The following is a 19,259-nucleotide window of genomic DNA, read 5'->3' as shown; positions in this document are numbered from 1 at the left end:
TCCTTCCTTAGAAGTTCTTTAAAATGGAATGGATTGATATCTGTGTGGGCTGATTTAGATAAATGCCTGCTTGTGGATACAGGATGGACAAGATGGCTTGTCAAGATCCTCATGTATTTTGTTTGGTGACTTGTAGGGTTCAACTAAATTCCTTCTAGCTTTAGCCTTTTCTGATTCTAGGATTCTACTTAAGGTGAGAAGAAAAGGGCAGTGACAGATGAAAGTTAGAACCCAGGTGTCCCCACTTTTATTTAACCACCAGGTGGCACTCTCTGCTCTTGAAGGCTCAATCAAGAGGCAGGCTTCATGGACTTCATGTCCTACTCAAACCTTCACTTGGCTTGATTCCTGGAGCCTAAGGTCAGAAATAGGGCTCTTATTTTTCATGTGCATGAGAATCCCAGGGAACGGACACTATGCTTTCTCTCTATTAGATCATTTCTAACCATTTTCCCCATACATCTTAGGGTCCTCTGCTAAGATCTAATGGAAAGAACATTAGATTTGGAATCAGAAGACTTCCTTTTTAATTCTAGCTCTGTGTGACTCTGAGCACTCACTTTGGGCTTCAGTTTCATTGCTTATAAAAGGAGGGGGTTGGACTAAGTGATTTCTAAAGTCCAAGCTCTAGTTCCCATGATCCTTTTTCCTTGTGCAGCACCATGGGAGAATCAAGCTTAGGACAGTCTCTTTATTGGCCTTGAAGGGGTTCCAGAGCTTAAATGAGACCTTAATACATCTCTCCTTCCTGTGGCCTCATGGCTTGCCAGTTCACCATAGCTTCTAGCACCCCTCAGTGCAAATAGAAGTGTAGAAAATTGAGCTGGTGGTCACCAAGTAGGTCCCAACTTGGGGAGCCTGGGAAATTGAAACCTAGTTCCCAAGGGTATCATACCAGTTCAGGATGTTCTTCCCAGAGGAATGGGTCAATTATAGGCAGCTAGGTGGCACAGTGGGTAACGCATTGAATTTGAAGTCAGGATGATCTGAGTTTGAGGCCTGCCTCAGATACTTATTAGCTGTGTGATCCTGAACAAGTCACTTAACCACTGTTTACTTCAGTTCCCTCACCTGTAAAGTAGGGTTAATAATAGCAGCTACCTCCCAAGCTTGTTGGGGGGATTAAATGAGATAATATTTGGAAAGTGTTTTGCAAACCTGAAAGTACTCATGTTAGCCATTATAATCTGAGAAGGTATGTGACTTAATGGGGAGAACGCCAACCTGGAAGTAAAGTGTTTGGGTTCTGGGTCTAGATCTCCTGTTGATATTAGGTAAGCCATTTCCTCATTGATGCAGCTCTGGTTTTCCTATTTAGGTCAGTAAGATCACAGAATTGAAAGGAACCTTGGAAATCTTTAAGTCTACTCACTCACCCCCTCATTTTATAGAGGAAAACTCTGTTGAAAAGATAATGTTTCCTGCTGCTTTCTCTGCTCATGGGCTACAAGGGTAATGGTAGGAAGGAGCACAAGTAGGCTTCTTAGAGGAAATATGAAGAACACTGATTACCTGAGATGCCAGGCCAGGTCCAGTCTGTGGGAGGAGGAAGCTGCTTTGTTGCTGAGGAAACGGGAGAAGATTTGACTGTAGACCTGAGGGAAAAGAGAGAGGGAGAAACATGGTAAGGATAGGAGAGAGAGACTGAAACATGTACTTTGTGAGTTCTAAAGCAAGGTTGATATCACCTGTCTCATACCAGATCCCTTAGTGCATTCCACACCCCATGGAGAGACTGCCCCGAGTGCTACCAGGCATTGATTGCCACATGAAGGCGGTGGTAAATTGATGAATCAGACAAGGGGACAAACAGGGATGGGAGCAGCAGTCCCCAAACCAGTCCTTCTGCTAGGCAGGGAGAGGTGTGCATAAGAGTGAGGGAGGGCCAAGTTGATAGCTCTGGGAGGTATAAACAAGATGGGAATCAGATAACTTGTAGACTGTTCATGAAGAAACCTAAGAAGGGAGGAGGCCTGAGGGCCCAGTCCTAGGGGTTTCTTCTGAGAATTCAAATGGGAGCCTAGGGATTTTGGTTTATTTCCACAAGAAAACACAAGTGGACTAGCTATGAAAATGCTGGCTGGGCTGCAGGAAGCCTCTAAGCCTACACCTAATTGGTCCCTTGTATCACATCCTGAATGATAAACGTCATTTCATGCTCCTCTTTTTCCCTTTCCCTTCTAATGAAATTAACTAGGAGGGGGCCATTCTGACAACAGTGTTTTGGGATCCAGTCTGATCCAGAGAATTGAAGCAATGGTCTCCTGTGGCCCACTTCAGGAATAGGGCCATCAAAGCCAAAATGTATCTCTGTCAATTGTCACAGGATCCTATTTAGAGTTGGAAGGAAATCTTGAAGTCATATAGTCTAATTTTTTTTATTTGCCACATATAGAAGCCCAGACCCAGGAAGATTGATGAAGCATTCATTAGGTGCCTACTTCTACATGCCCAGCAAGCAGCAACGTGGCATAGTGGATAAGGAGCTGGTTTAGGAGCCAATAAGAACTCAATTCAGATCTTGACTGCTACATATGTGCTGTGTCACCCTTAGCAAGTCACTTAACCTCAGTGGTATAGGCCAAGGATGGCAGCATGAAGCCTGCAACACTCCCAGAATGAGGCCTTATAAGTAAAATGTAATTGGGAAGTACTTAACAAAATAAATAAAAATACAATAGATAATATGTGGTTTTCTAAGTCACTAAGCCTCCACAGTATGTATGGTTTTCTATTTGAGTTTGACACTATTGGTCTAGGAAACTCCCTAAGAAGGTAAATTACACCTGCCTTGGTAGAGAACACTTGATTTCATGAGTATTCCTTATACCAGTGAACTGACAGGTTGGGTCCCTTTAACCCCTATCCACTATGTGCCAGGCACTGAGTTAAGCACTGGTGAAGTGGTTTGTGTGACTCCAATTATTCTACAGAGGATGGTACCAGTGGTTGTCCTCGCTCTCTACACTAAGCAGAAAATCTGTTGCTACTCTAAAAACAAAAAGGTAGGTGAAAATCACAAGACGCAAGCAGTCCAGAGGGCCAGTCTCACAGCTGCTCCTGAACTGGGGGGGTGGGGGGGCCTTCTCCAGTCCTGTTCCCCCATCCTCAGAAAGAACAAAAACTAGCCGTCCCTGCCTATCTCAGCAAAGGGATGAGGAATAGCTAAATAAACTCATGAAAGGAAGGTTCAGGGCATTGTCATTTTTATCAGAAACTTGGAAACTGAGTCTAGCTGGTACCCTCCTGACAGGTGTGAGGAACCAAAGGGAAGGATGAGTGAATACTTTTTTCTTTGATTCTGGTTTCCCACACAGTCCCTTGCATTTTCAGGAAGTGAAGGTAGAGATAGGGGGCAAGGGAGTAGTCAGAATATATTTATGGGATGGTTCTTTGCCTGTGTGCTTTCTGGCCACCCAGTGTGGGAGGAGGAGTGTGAATGGGTGGAGGAGAAAGAGAGGGATCCAGGAAGCGAGAAGGCTGGACACAATGCTCCGGAGCATTCTTCCAAACTCCCCAGGACAATCAAGTGTGGCAGCATACTTCACCCACCGCAGACGTCGGGGAAGACCTCCATGCTGCCCCTGGGTGGCACCATTGCTCTGCCCAAACAGAACCATAGTCATTCACCCCACCCCACCACCCTCCCAGCTTGGGGCAGTAAGGCTTGGAACAGCCTTCCCTCCCACTATAGCCACAAGGAGGTCAAGATAGATTTCCACAGAACTGGGATTTCCTGGTGCTACAGTTGCTGGTCTGCTCTTGGAGAGGCTTCTCTTCGCCCCTGGGGCTGAGGCCTGGAGAGAAGAGAGATTGAAACCGATCTGGCAGAAAATTGGGAGTCGGGAGCAGAAGAGAACAGTCAGAATGAGGAATCCTTTCTTTCTTTTTTTTTAAATTTTTTTTCTTTTTAGGCAATTAGGGTTAAGTGACTTGCCCATGGTCACACAGCCAGCAAGCATCAAGTGTTTGGTCTGAGGCTGGACTCAGGTCCTCCTGACTTCAGGGCCAGTGCTCTATCCACTGTGCCACCTAGCTGCCCTCAGGAGCCTTTTCCTGGGAACCTGCTGTGCTCCTCACTGAGGGGCTGGCTAACAAGTGGGCACTCCACAAATATTTGTCCCTGGTTTGATAAAACGGTATTTAGGTTCAGGGAGAGAACCTCAGGGCATCTTACCTTGTTGCCCAGACTGCGACTGAGACAGCAGGAACTGTGACACGGACTGCAGGTGGCTGGGAACCAGGACAAGTTGCTGGAGAGGATGGAGGGAAGCCATGTCCTATGTGTGGGGAGACATAGTTTACAGAACGTATGAGCTGGGGTCAATTGGCACATCCACCTACATCTAATCTCTAGCATAAATACTCTTTTCTCTCCCTAGTGCTTAATCACACAGATCCTTGTGAAACTTTTTGTGCAGTTCACCTCTGTTATTTGCGTTGTCATTTACTTTTTAAAAAATGGGTATTAGGTTTATATGCCTAAACTCCATTATGCTCGCTGAGGGCACTGGAAGCTCAGAAGCATTCCCAGACATCTAAACTGATTTAACCCGAGTCCAATGATCAGGCCAGAAGCCTTGTTAGGAGTAGTCATATGAGATTAAATCTAGTGATGAGTAGCAATTTGGGGACATTAACTTTGGCTAGATCACAGATCTGGGGCTGGGGAACTCATTAAAAACAACAACACATTTTGATCATTGCATTTCAATATGATTTCAATGTCTTTCAATATCTCCTTTGTAGTCTTGTATATTTTATTTTATGCATTTAAAAACATTATTCTGACAAGAAGTCAATAGGCTTCATTAGACTGCCCCACAAAAAAGAAAGAAAGATTTAAAACCCTGGACTAAATAGATAACGGAATCCCATCAAATCACCCAAGAACAGCATGTTGTACTGGAAAGCATTCTGAATTTGAAGTCAAAGGACTCTAGTTCAAATTCTAGCTCTTCTACGTACTACTTGGGTGACACTACTCAAGTTACTTATTATTTGGGTCTCAGTTTCCTTGTCTGTCAAATGACGGTGTAGATGATCACTAAAGTATCTTTCCAGTTCTAATCCTTAGATTTCTTTAAATAGGTCTCAGTAATGAGTTATTGGCCTAGATCAGATAGATATTTTTCTCTATGGTCTCCTATCCAACTTGCCATAGGATATTTGGGAAGCTCAGTGAATCTAGGGCTTCTCTGGTGCCATGTTAGCTCCCACAGAACATAGCAGGGTGCTGTGCCTATAATCAAGTGTTCAATAAATATCTGTTTAACAAACAAATGAAAGGCCTCCAGGAAAGGAGACTCCTATCTCCTCAAGTCACCAATTCAAAGAATAGTACATTCCCTTCATCTCTGTCTTGTCCTCTCCCAACTTAAGAGTTAATTCCGAGTTATGCTATGACTCTGACTTAAAACCATAACAGGAAGGAAGCCACTGGGAATGTCAGATCACGCAGAAGTAACCCTTGATGGACGTTGATGGCAGGCCCTCCTGAAGACATGGGCATTTCTGAAATGGTCTTTCATTTAGCATCTTTGGCTTTAAAATTTCCAAGAGAACCAGCATACTTCCTCCCCAGCTTCTTAACCATGCTGATTCTTTGAAAAATATCCTTCTCTCTCAATTTTCTAACCCCTTCCTACAGCTTATTGCTTGGTTCTTCAGACAAAGTATGGCTTGACTTTGAAGGGAGTGGGTCACTAGATGCCAGGCTCTGACTTCAAGTCCCCTCTGAGGAATGCCACCTTCCCATTGAGAAGATCCAGGCTTCCTGAAACTGGCTGATAGTTACCCCAGGCATCTGGTTTCCTGACATCATGGCAGGTCCTTGAGACAGGTGGCAGGGCCTGTGCGATAGTGGTGGCTGCAAAGAATCACTGAGATCTTCAGTTTTGATCTGCAAGAAGAAATAGGAGAAGAGTTAAAGTAAACTTCTTCCAAAGGGTGAGGTCTGGAGTAAGCCAAGAAGGGGTGGGGGAGGAGAAAAGTAGAAAGTTATCAGGCTTTGCAAATACCTACTTGCTTCGCTACTCTGAAAAAAGTACAATGAGCACTTGGTATGTGGCAAATTACCTTGCTTTGACTGTCTTTCCTACCTTATGCAGGCAGGTAGAATGTTAAGAGAGTCAGACTTGGAGTGGATAGAGAGCTAGAGTTAGAGAAAAGAATACCTGTATTCATATCCCTCTGATGCTATCTGTGTGACCATGTTGTCTCTTCTACAAACTATAAGCTTCTTGAGGGCAAGACAATTTCATTTTTTTTTGTTTGTAGATCTAGCACAGTTCCTAGAGCAAAGTATCTAGCTTGTTGATTTATTTTTTAAAGATTGTGTCTGGGGGCAGCTAGATGGCGCAGTGGATAGAGCACTGGCCCTGGATTCAGGAGGACCTGAGTTCAAATCTGACATCAGACACATAACACATACTAGCTGTGTGACCCTGGGCAAGTCACTTAACCCCATTGCCTAGCCAAAAGAAACCCCCTCCCCCCCAAAAAAAAATTGTGTCTGCCTATCTTGCCCAGGCTGGGAATGTAGCAACTACTCACGGTCTGACCCCAAAGCTGCCCTTCACAAGCTTTGACCTGCTCCATTTTATACCTGGGCCAGTTTGTCTCTTCATCAGCCTGATAGCTCCTGGCTCAGAAGAGCCGACCAATACTCACTCACAAAAGTACTGGTGCCAGAATTAGGGTGGACTTCCACTCAGCTTTAGTAGTAGTACGACTCAGAACTCCCCAACTCAAGTGATCCACCAACCTCAGCCTCCTCCAGTAGCAGGGTCTATAAGCACGGGCCAGGAGGCCTAGTTTGTTGATGATTGCTTGATTAATCAAAGACAAATCACTTAATCTCTCTCAGCCTCAGTTTCTTTTTTTTATTTTTGGAGGGGAGGAGGGGAAACAACCCCAACCACCTTTATTGTTACTACTTTTACCATCAAGTCAGACAAAGGAGCTGATCCCAGGCTTGGGGCCAGGGGGCTCCACAGCCCTGTCAGGCATGGTATTGCAAATTGGCTTTCTTCTTGGCCTGAACCTGCAGGATGCCCTCCGTGTAGTCTTCACTGGTGAATTCAGTCCCCCCACCCCACGTCAAAGCACAAGCATCCCTGCTTCCACACACACAGCCTGGGACTAGCCCCCATTGAAGTCAGTGGTGCAGAGAGCCAGCTCCTCGTAGTTCAAGTCAGGGCTCACATTCGTCTTTCCAGAATGGATTGACATGATCTTGGCTCTGGCTTCTTCACTGGGCATTGGGAACTCAATCTTTCAGCCCAGACAACCAGAGTGCAGCAAGGTGGGGTCCAGGATGTCCACCCTGTTTGTAGCAGCAATCACCTTGACTTGGGTGTTAGGCTGAAATCCATCCAGCTGATTCAGAAGTTCCAGCATTGTTCTCTGAACTTGATCCCGTGCTTTCTTACTGTCAAAGTGCTGGATTCCAATGGCATCTGGTTCATCAGTGAAGATAATGGAGGGAGCTTTCCCTTTAGCCAATGTAAAGGCATCTTGGACAAGCTTTGCTCCACCCCAATGAACATCTGTACCAGATAGGGGCCAGCCAATTTCAGGTGACCTTGGTCTGGGTGGCATATGCTCAAGCTAGCAGGGTTTTTCCAGTACCTGGGAGTCCATACATCAGTACTCCCTTTGGAGGCTGGATCCCCAAATTCTCAAATTTCTCTTTATGTTCAGCCTCAGTTTCTTTATTGGGTAAAAGGAGATACCAATACTGGTAAACCCTCTCTCAAATGAGGTGGTATGTAAAGCCACATATAAATCATTATTGTTACCTGTTTGGGCTTCCCTCAGGCTAGGCAAGCCTATAGTATAAGTAAGGGGGCTATAACACTGTGAGTACTTGTTTACAAGGTAAAGGCACATGGCTGAGACTCCACCACCTCCACCCCAAGGATTCACTTTTGATATGCAAGGTGTATTGTAGATAAGGAGTTTGTGTTTAGTTACATTTCTCAGTGTCCCTCCCCTCTCCAGCTTCCTTTCCCTCCCCTTCCATCCCCAGCCCCCCAGCTTTTCGAGTTTTCTGCCTCCAAATTTACCTTCCATCTACTCTGTATACATACTCTGCACATATCTGGTATGTAGCTATTTATTTACACATCTCTCTCTCTCTCTCTCCCATTAGAATGTAAGCTCCTTGAGGGCAAGGACTGTCTTATGCTTTTTGTGGGATCCCCAGTGCCTCAGAACTATTTAAAACTTAGTGAATGCTGGTTAATCCATTGATTGTGCAGGTAAGAGTAGATGACTTGTGAAGCTCCCTTCTGATTCTGATGTTCTGCAATCCCGTGATGCTGTTATTTCCACTGCTGTTGCCCTTCACATATGAAGCTGCCACTACAACCCAGGGAGTTTGGTGACAATCTCTATCATTCTATCCCGCCACCCCCTTGGCCCCCTCCACCCCATTGCCTATTTGCAGGCATCAGTGTATCTACTGACTTAACAGCAAGTACCCCAGCAGGGCCCAAAAAGGTCTTTTTTTTGTTTCTTGATCCCACCTCCAATCCTCACCCTACAGTCAATATGACAGATTGGCTCCTAGGGAGTCTATCTCCTCATCCCATCAGAATAAGTTAGCCATGCTGCCTCTTTAATGGCCATCCACAGAATCAGCTTGTAAAGGCCTGTTCAGAACACCACTCTTCCAGTTTGTTGTGTGGTCCTCTAGCACTCTGGGCTAGACCTGGGGACCTAGTATGTCTTTTTTTTTTTATTAATTAATTTATTTTTAGTTTTCAACAATCACTTCCATAAGCTTTTGAGTTTTAAATTTTTCTCTCCCTCTCTCCCCACTTCCTTCCCCAAGATGTCATGCAATCTGATCCCAGTATGTCTTGAAACTGGCTTTTGAGTCCATATAGGGAAATAGGGTGTTAGTTCTCCCTTGCCTTTCCCAGTAATTATTTTGTCTTTATTTTCTGTTTATTCATCTATGTTCATGCTAATTCTCCTTAACAGAACGTGAAATCTTGGAAGACAGGGACTATTTCAATTTGCCTTTGTATCTCCAGAACCTAGTACAATTCCTGGTCCATAGTAGATGCTTAATATATGTGTGTTGAAAGCATGAATGGATGAAGATATCTTAAAAATAAAAAGAGTACCTTGACATACTTCTAAGTATGTCATTATTAATATTTAATAAGTATTATTTACATTTCTCCATCACTTTCTTAAGTCTAAACAATCAACAAAATGACAAATGGATACCTAATTTGTAGCATTTGCCATGTGAATACTCACACTGAAAATTTAATAATGGTGCTCCTGGGAGCCCATGGGCTGGCTCCAGTATACCTGTCTCCCTATACAGACACACACACACACACACACACACACACACACACCCCTTTCCATTCTTCTTGCACTTTACTTCCCCTCCATCCTCTTCTCTCCCCTCCCCCAATATACTCTTTGATCCAGGGACATTGTTCCTTGGAGAGGACACTACATCACTTGACTCTGGGCATTTTCACCAACCATCCTCCATGCCTGCAATTCTCTCTTTCTCCTCATCTGTGCCTCCTCACTTCACCAGTTTCCTTCAAGTGTGAGCCAAAATCTCACCTTCTACACAAAGCCCTTCCAGATCCCCCTTAATGTTGGTGCCTTCCTTCCGTTGATCACCTCCAATTTTTTCCTGTATATAGCTTGTTTGTTTCTAGTTGTTTACATGCTGGTTAGAATGTGAGGTCCTGGAGAGGAGGATTATCTTTTGCCTTTCTTTGTATTCCCAGTGCTTAGAACAGTAGACTCTTAACAAATGTTTATCGACTGATTGACAACTTTGTCATTGATTAAGCACTTTCTGTATGCTAAGCATTCTCAGCATAGCTATATAGTTTAGGTGCAGTCAGATAAAATATGTTGTTCACTTCCCCTCCCTTCCCAACGGAGCTTATACTAGATATTCTTGTGTGAATAAGATTGTGCTAGGGCCAAGGCTGTTTTCACTAAAACGAAACACACTTTGGCCGGAGAGACATGAGGATCTACCAAGTGACTTGAGTGTCTGAGAAGTGAATTACAGAGGTTCAAATTTCCCATTGTTTCCAGCCTAGCACAATAAAACTGGACTGGGAATTAGTACACCTGAGATCTAGTCCCAACTTTGCCACAGACTAGCTATGTACTCTTAGGTAAGTTAATTAACTTTTTAAGGCCTCAGTTTTCTTCAATAACTCCCATAGACTGTTAGAGATGGGAGTTTAGGTATCATCTAATCTACCCAACCCCTCCCTTCTTTATTCTGATGAGGAAATTGAGGTGCAGAGAGGTAAAAGAGTTACTCAAAGTCATACATCAAGGTCTAGGGTCCCTTCCTGCTAAAATTCTATGATCCTACAATTGTTAAGGACTTTTCTAGTGTTAATATTCTTTTGTTCTGTGATTCCTTCCCATCAGCCTATGAAACACAGATGGTAATCCTTATGACATGAGAGATTGGGGGATTTGGTGAATGTGAGCTTTACCAGTGCTCTGGGGTTGTTGGGTAAAACTATAAAGTACAAAGGAGATCTGTTTTCACAGACAGCCTTTCTGGAATGGCCTTACTGATTTGCTTCTCTCTCTCCCTCTCCTCCTGCTTCAGCGGCCCACTCTTGGGACCTGCCAATAAGACTGGAGAACAGAGAACAGAGGATGAACCTCATCCAGAGGAGGAAAGGAAGGCCTCAGGAACCCATATGTTACTTTTTAGGTGTTGGCCCACTAAAAGAGTCTCTGAGACTCTTACCCAGTTGCTCCTTCACCTTTTCCACCCCCGCCTTGGATGGCACCATCATCCGATCAGCTCTGAGTAATTTCTAGGTGTCCTACTGTTGCCCCAAGAATTTTAGAGTTTTACACACCAAATTCCAAGAAGACATTTGGCAGCTGGTTTTAAAAAAATGAGTGAGAAATAGAGGGTTTAAAAAAAAAAACCTTAATCCTTGCTTTGAAGTTGGGGGGAGGTAGTGTTATTGTTACTCAATCTAAGTGAAACCTTTCTGGTTGGGTATCCAAGGTTCCATAGAGCTCTACACTAGAATCTTTTTCCGTCCCCCTACTCCTCGCTGCTGTTGGTAACTTCGGGAATTTGAGAATTAGGATTGGGGGTAGGGAGGAAGGGAATGAAGGGAGGATATGGAAAATGGGGAGCCAGAATCTCTCCAGTGGAACCACCTCAGGCAGCTTGGCAAGGCCCCAATTTAGGAGGCAAGTAGTAGGGTTCCTTTATAGACTCATTATGCACAATGAGAAGATAAGGAGGAGCAGCTATGACAGAGCTCCAAAACATGTGCTCTGCGTCCAAACTGGGTGCTATCTGTTAGAAACAGTGCCAGGTCTTCCTGCAACACTTGCTTTCAGCACCCAGTGCCATCATGAAAGCAAACTCACCCTTTCTTCTCTTCCCTGGATCAACTGCCCTCTAAATTCTTTCTAGGGGTCTCCCAAGCCCCAAGTTGATCCCCTTCTGAAAATGATGTTTACAGTATGCTGGGAAACATCCTTTTGATGTTAATGTGAGGGTTTTCTGACAGCTGTGTCTCATGCTCTTCTGATTCTCTTGCTTCACAGGGACTCTCTCAACCCTCATTACTTCATACTGATGTCTTGATCATCCAGTAGGCATGGGGTGGGGAAAGTCCCCCTGAAAAACAAAATCCCTGTTCTCAAACAATCTGATTTTAAAAATTAAAATGGCGGATGCTTTCCTCATTTTCCCAATCAAGGTTGAAAACCTTGGCTATCTGGATTTTGTGGGTCTTTGACACTCCACCTCTGAAAAGGAAAAAACAGCTTCCATTGCCTCCAGCTGACTTCTCCAATGCTCTCGAGGTGGTGTCCAAAGAAGGAGCCAAGTGTTCAAGAAACAAAGTCCTTTCCAATTGGGGGGGAAAAACATTTTCACAGCTGCTGAGGGGAAAAGGCTGGATCCCTTCCAGGCAACTGGGTGTTGCTGTGGATTTGGGAGACAAGATAGAGAAGCCTTCAGTTGGATCCCATAACTTCATAACATGAGAACCTGAGGCAAATTGGATGAAAACCTGATTCCTGCACCCACCCACCCCTTGCCATACATATTTGTGAAAACTAAACCAAACCCACAGCCTTACTGGAAACAGAGAGGTTGTCCCCTGGCTCTATCTCTGTCTTTGTTTCTGTCTGCCTATTTGTCTGTCTCTCTCTTTCATTCTCTCTCTTTGAGACTCTACACACAGTGTGAAGTACTTCTTTAGGCTCTAAGATTCTCTGAAGGCTTGGGACATGGACTGTGACATAGGGTTAGTCTTGCCAGTTAGTTACTTGAGCCTGGCCACCCACCTACCAAGTCTCAGCTAAAATCCCACTTTCCACAAAAAACCTTTCCTAGTCCCCCTTAACATTAGTGCCTTACTTCTGTTGATTATCCCCACCAACTGAGATGGGTATTCTGGTACCCTGTATCTTCAGAGGTGACCAGGACAGTTAAAATGGCATCATGTTTTATTTTCTTCCCTAATCCCAATGAATTCCCTGGCACTACTCATTAGAAAACAGTGAGCTCATCTTGGAAGGACCTGAAAATATTTTGCATAACACTTGGCTTCAAAATCCAAAGGGAAGATAGAGGATAGGTGTTACCAGTCCCATTTTACAGATGAAGAAAACAAGGCCTAGAAGGAGGTAAAATTTCTCTTCCAAATAATTGGCTCAGCCACGCCAATAACCCAGTCTCTAGATTTCCACATTTAGTGTCTTCTCTACAAAAAACAAACAAACAAAAACCCAAACCCCTCAAAACTGAGAGAGATAAGATTGGTCCTGGAAATGAGTTCAGGATCTTCCAGGAGTAGGAGGGAAAAGATAAGGAGAGAAATGAATATTTCTATTAAGATTGTTCCCCACCTCTCACCCCCTGACGTGCTTTGCTGGGCAGAGCCTAGCAGGCAGTCAGTCACCTTCCACAGCAAGAGTCCGATGACATTTTCACATGACCTACGCAGGGAAAACAACCAAACACTAATGAATATATCACTGGCGATGAAAGTGATCAAAGCTGTTGCCCTAGTTGCATAACTCGTTTGTGGAAAGTGTTTCATAAACATTTCACAAGAAGGAGAATTTCAAAGCGTGAACATCTCCCAACCTGCCTTCAATTACTGCCCAGTTTTTTTTTCCCCTCCCCTCTCCCCCTTCTCTACTTCTCCCTACCAGCGAAGAACAGTTTCTGTTTTGTAACTGATCTATAAAGGTTTGGCAAAGGTGCTGTTCACAAAAACATCCTGCAGACATATTTCAAGTGGTAGAATCTAGCTTCAAGCAGCTAGATAACTCGTCATAGATGAGCAAGGCCCCAGATGCCTGCAGTAACCAGTGCCTGTACCCTAGATCAGGGCACTCTGTCTATGCTTCCTGCTCCACCCCCCAGGCCTGCTGCCCTGATCTCTTTAGATATCTGTGCAAACTTTGGCAAGTATAGTATATGGAGAACTCCCCTCTTCTGTCCCTCTGGCCTGGATTGAAACCATCCTGAGCAGGAGAGGCTCCTTTGCTCTTATAAATTGCACAGATTTCAGGTTTAGTGGATTGGGAAAGGTATTGAATTGAGAACCAGGAAAGTTGCCATCTGATCCTGTTTCTGCCACTAATCAACTTTGTGACCTCGGGCAGCTCATTTAACTCCTCTAAACCTCAGTTTGCTCCACTATAAAATGAGAGGGTTGGATTCTGTGATATCTGAAGTCCTTTCCAAATCCAGAACTTTATGACCTTTAGTAATGCATGGTCTAGTGGAAATAATAGAACAGCCAGGCGGTGTAGTGGGTAAAGTACTGAGCCTGCAGTCAAATCGAGCCTCAAACACTGACTAGCTTTATGACCTTGAGCAAGTCACTTCACCCTGTTTGCCTCAGTTTTCTCATCTGTAAAATGAGCTAGAGAAGGAAGTGGAAAACCACTCCAATATCTTTGCCAAGAAAACTCCAAATGGGGTCATGAAGAGTGGGACACAACTGAACACACAGCGGCAATAATTCTGCACCTAGAATCAGAAGACCTGGGTTGGAGTTCTGCTACTTACTGGCCTCATGACAACCCTTCTCGACAAACTCTACAACCCAGCTACATTGGCCTACTTAAAGCTCTTCAAAAATGTCAGGACACTCCATTTCCTGTCTCTGTCCCTTTCTACTGGCTGTTCCCCATGCCTGTATGCTTCAGTGCTCTACTTCCTCTCCTGTAACTCCCTCTTGGTTTCCTTGTGTCCTTCAAGACAGTTCAAATCCTACTTTCTACAAGAGGTCTTTCCAATGCTTAACATGGTGTCTGGCACAGGTAGGTGTTTATTTTGGCAATCAGGGTTAAGTGACTTGACACAGCTAGTAAGTGTCAAGTGTCTTGAGTCCACATTTGAACTCAGGTCCTTCTGATTCCAAAGCTGGAGCTCTATCCGCTACACCAGGTAGTTGCCCCCTACAGGTAGGTGTTAACAAATGTTTATTGACTGCTGGATTGATTTCGTGGTTCCTGCCCCCACCACCAATTCTTTCAGATTACCTTTTATCTTCTTTGTATACATCTTGTTTGTCCCTAGTTTTTTACATATTGTGGTCCCCCCTTATGCTCTATTAGAATGTCTGCTCTTCCAAGGCTGGGACCATTTTTTTTTTTGCTTTTCTTTGTATCCTCAGTGGCAACTGTGCCCAGCACTTAGCACAGTGACAATGTATAGTAAGTAACCTCTCTGAGCTTTTGTTTACCCATCTGTAAAATGAAGGGACTGGGTTAGATGTCCACTACTGTCTCTTCCATCTCTAAAAAGCCTGATTCTGTGAAGCCTGTAATTCTTATTGCTTCTCCATCTGATACTTGAAGCTGACACCTCCAGAAATAAAATTCTCAAAATAAGAGATATCTTTATGTATTTTTTTTCTGCTTGTATTACTCTGGAAATGCTACAAGTTTATTAGTCACAGCATTTTAACACTTTTTCATTCTCTCCTTAGCAAGAAGGGAGATTTGTTACAGCTGGCACAAGCATGAAAAATACCACCGTTTTATGTCTATGAGACTCTGCTATCTCCCAGAAAAAAATAGAGAAACCCACAAGAGCACAGGAAATCTCAACAAGGGCCTATAGAAATGTTTCTTTTTTGCCTAAACCCAAGGTACAAAATCATAACCTTAATTTTTTAAAACTATTTCTATATTTCAGGACTTCCCCATGTTTGATTTTCCAGGAGTTGTAGGCAAGTGGTTTCACTATTCTAAGATGGGAGTTCTTCTTGTTGATTCTAGTTCTCAGGAGGGCCCAGGTTCCATTCTGTTGTTTATTTGCCTGGGATAAGTGATACGGGATGATATGGGAGAAATAAAGAGTACAATGGAAAGAGGAACTGGATTTCAACCCTTGTTCTGTTATTTACCTGCTTATGTGACCTTGGGCCAGTCATTTTCCCCTTTGATTTCATTTTTCTGATCTTGAAAATGAAGTGTTTGGACCAGACAATTTATAAGACTACTTTCAGCTCTAAATCCTATGAACTGTTGGTTACAGTTATGACTGCTTTTCCTAGGGGAAGTACAGTGGGCTGGATAATGATTATGGTAACCATCAACCTCTGAAGACTGTCCCCAAGACTTTTCTTGGATAGAGTTTGATCAGAAATCTTCACCGCTGTATCATGTCCATTGTCATGTTCTTATACTGCCTCTTGCTGCAGAATCTCGACTTTCTTCTCTGAGTTGGGAATGGTTAAGAGAAATACATTGACACTTACTAGCTGTGTGACCTTGGGCAAGTCACTTAACCCCAATTGCCTCACAAAAAAAACAATAACAACAACAACAACAACAAAGAAACACAGGAAAGGAAGAAAGGGAGAAAGAGACAGAAAAAGACAGAGAGACAGAGACAAAGAAAGACCAAAGGACAGAGAGACAGAGGGAGACAGAGAGGCAGAGACAGAGAGAGACATTGAAAGATCCCCCCTTTTCTCTTATCTAGCCTGGAGGAGGCTATCTCCAGTCATCCTGATCTATATCTTGCCACTAGGCCAGTGAAGATGGCTCCAGATGTCTTCAGAGAAGACAGTAAGGCTGGTGACTTTGCACAAACCCTCCCTCATTAAATCCAATTCACTTGCAAGTCATGGCATCACCTCCCTGATGTCATGGTGCTCCTGGAGAATTAAGGGCTAAAACAACAACAACCTAGCCTGGAAACTCTGCCCATAGTCTGCTTTTGCAATGTACTATTCTCAACAGTTACACTTGATGATTCTATTTTAAACTTTGTTTTGCTTTTTGTTCTTCTTGTCCCTAGTTTTAAGGCAAAAATATCAAAAAAAGAGGAGAATAAAACATAACCTTGAAAGAAATACCTATCCTAGCAGTTTTCAGATGAAGATATTAAAACCATCTATAGTCATATGAAAAAATGCTCTAAATCACAATTGATTAGAGAAATGCAAATCAAAACAACTCTGAGGTACCACATCACACCTATCAGATGGGCTAACATGACAAAACAGGAAAATGATAAATGCTGGAGAGAATGTGGGAAAATTGGAACACAATAATGCATTGTTGGTGGAATTTTGAACTGATCCAACCATTTTGGAGAGTAATTTGGAACTATACCCAAAGGGCTATTAAAATGTGCATTTTTGACCCTGCAATACCAATTCTAGGGCTGTATCCCAAAGAGATCATAAAAATGGGAAAAGGACCCACATGTACAAAAATATTTATAGCAGTTCTCTCTGTGGTGGCAAAGAATTGAAAACTGAGGGGATGCCCATCAACTGGGGAATGGCTAAACAAGCTGTGGTATATGAATGTAATGGAATACTATTGTGTTATAAGAAATGATGAGCAGGTGGACTTCAGAAAAACTTGGAAAGACTCGCATGGAGTGATGCAGAGTGAGGTGAACAGAAGCAGGAGAATGTTCTACACAGTAACAGCCACATTGTGTGATGACTAATTTTGATAGACTTAGCTCTTCTCAGCAATGCCAGGATCTAAGACATCTCCAAAAGTCTCATGATAGAAAATGCTCCACAACCAAATAAAGAACTATGGAGTCTAAATACAGATCGAAGCATATTATTTGCTCTTTTTTCTTCTGTTTTGTTTTGTTTCTTCTTTCTTGTAGATCTTCCTATTGGTTCTAATTCTTCTTTAAAACATGACTAATGTGAAAATATGTTTAATAGGAATGTATATGTAGAGCCTATATCAGATTGCACGCTGTCTTGGGGAGGGAGAAAATTTAAAACTCAAAAGCTTACAGCAGAGAATGTTGAAAACTAAAAATAAAAACTAAAAATAAATTAATTAAAAAAAGAAATACCTATCCTAGATTTATTCCAGAGAGTTTTAAATGAAACTAATAAAAGGCAAAGCAAATTCACTCCTGTTGCAGGAAAAAGGGGGGCATAAAGGAATGGTCCTACATATTTACAAAGCTACCACTCCTTTTTCTTCCCACCATGGCAGGCAGGCAGAGAAAGGGAAAGGAGTATGTCATTTAGAGCTGGATAGAACTTTGATTATTATCCAGTCTAGGGATTTGTAACCTTTGTATTCATAGAGCTCTTTTGAAAGTCTGGTGAAGCCTACAGACTCCTCAGAATAATGTTTTTAAAGGCATAAAATACAATCCATAAGATTACCCCCAAAAGACAATTATATTGAAATTCAGTTATGTATGTATGTATGTATGTATGTATGTATGTATGTATGTATGTATCTGTATCTATCTATCTACCTATTTTAATTTCACAGGCCCCAGAATAAGAACCCCTGTTCTGGTGTGACCCTTTCATTTTACAGGTCAAGAAACTGAGGTCAAGAGAAAGGAAGTAACTTCCCAAAGTCACCTAGAAAACAGGGCCAGGACCCAAATCCATGTCTCTAATTACAATTCATGTTCCATAATCCCATGGTTGAAACCTCTGGAATGAGACTGGAATGAGACCATCTAAAGAGACCCTTGGGTCTGTCTGTTACTCTATGTAGCTTTTATTAGCACCCAGTACAGACAGTCCTTCGGAGGAGAGTTTTACATGGGGCTCTGAATGGACTCTTACTTTGTATTTCCCTGCTAACCCAGGGTTAGCTACAGTTTGGGGTGGAGGGTTACGTGATATTAAGATGTCATATGGCTATGCCTGCTGAATCTTTAAATATAGAAAACAAGGGAATCTTTCTCTTGTATGACATGCAGAGTTGTCACCTCCCTGAGGGATTCTGAGGCCTTGGTCCACTTGAAGATACTTAGGTCCCAACTGGAGCACCACTAGACCTATCCAGTGGTGTGCTGGTAAGAGTTTAACAACTGGCTTTCCAGGAAAAAAATGACACTTTTAGTTTAATCTGTATTATTACCATTTTCTCCACCACTTTCTTAAGTCTAGACGATCAACAATAAATCAAGCCCTGATTTGTAGCATTTGTTATTTTTTGAGGTGTAAATGTTCATAGTGAAACTTCTTCACTTGGCTTTTTGGGATGATTCTAGCACACTAGTGTATGTCTAGGGTTTGATCAATATATTCTTGCATATGGCCCCATGAGGTCCTAAGAAAATAAAGGCACAATTCATATAGCTATCTTTAAAAAATCATAGGATCGTAGACTTAGAACAGAAGGAAACATGGAGGTCATCAAATTCAACCCCCTCATTTTACATGCCGGGAAACTGAGGGTTAGTAGAGGTCAAGTGACTGTTCAGAAAGCTTAAAGGAAATAACTAAGTATCACAGTAGATAAAACACTGAACCTGGATCAGGAACACTTGAGGTGAACTCAGATACTTAGTAGCAAGTCACAACTTCTGACTGCTTTTGTTTTCCCCTTCTATAAGATAAGGATAACAATGGCACCACCCTCCCAGGGTTTTTGTGAGGATTAAATGAGATAGTGCCAAGATCCCATGGGGCAGAACTCAGACTCAAACTCTAGTTCTCGACTCCAAATCCAGCACTCTTCCACCCTACCAGAGTTTGGGAGTTCAGATCTCCCCCAAAGAGAGGTAGGTATCACCAGACTGACTCAATAGAAGGGAAGCAGATCAAAGATCTCTTTCCCTAAAACTAGCTCCTATACTGGTCGGTCACAATGCTTAGGGTTCCCCCATTAGATATTTGTTTAAAACATTTTCATTTTAAAGAATTTTTTATTAAAATGAAAATAATGCTGGTAGGAATTAAGTCAATTGAATTCAATAAGTATTTTAAGCACCTAACTATGTGCAA

General features: G+C 42.9%; 1 protein-coding gene and 1 pseudogene across 1 annotated transcript in view; both read right to left on the bottom strand.

The window, feature by feature from the left end:
• Positions 1-19,259, bottom strand: part of POU2F3 (POU class 2 homeobox 3) — a 63,370-nt gene that overhangs the window by 21,854 nt on the left and 22,257 nt on the right. Inside the window, 3 exon segments of the mRNA XM_078146895.1 lie at positions 1,513-1,595; positions 4,178-4,280; positions 5,798-5,902. Coding sequence (XP_078003021.1) covers positions 1,513-1,595; positions 4,178-4,280; positions 5,798-5,824 — 213 coding nt within the window. The 5' untranslated portion in view covers positions 5,825-5,902.
• On the bottom strand, positions 7,004-10,814 carry LOC110207087 (26S proteasome regulatory subunit 6A pseudogene; annotated as a pseudogene).

This window comes from Phascolarctos cinereus, unplaced genomic scaffold (assembly GCF_003287225.1).
Source record: "Phascolarctos cinereus isolate Bilbo 61053 unplaced genomic scaffold, phaCin_HiC Scaffold_726;HRSCAF=1367, whole genome shotgun sequence".
Lineage (NCBI taxonomy): Eukaryota > Metazoa > Chordata > Mammalia > Diprotodontia > Phascolarctidae > Phascolarctos > Phascolarctos cinereus.
The sequence above is the reverse complement of the archived record's forward strand: the minus strand, read 5'-3'. Positions and strand labels throughout refer to the sequence as shown.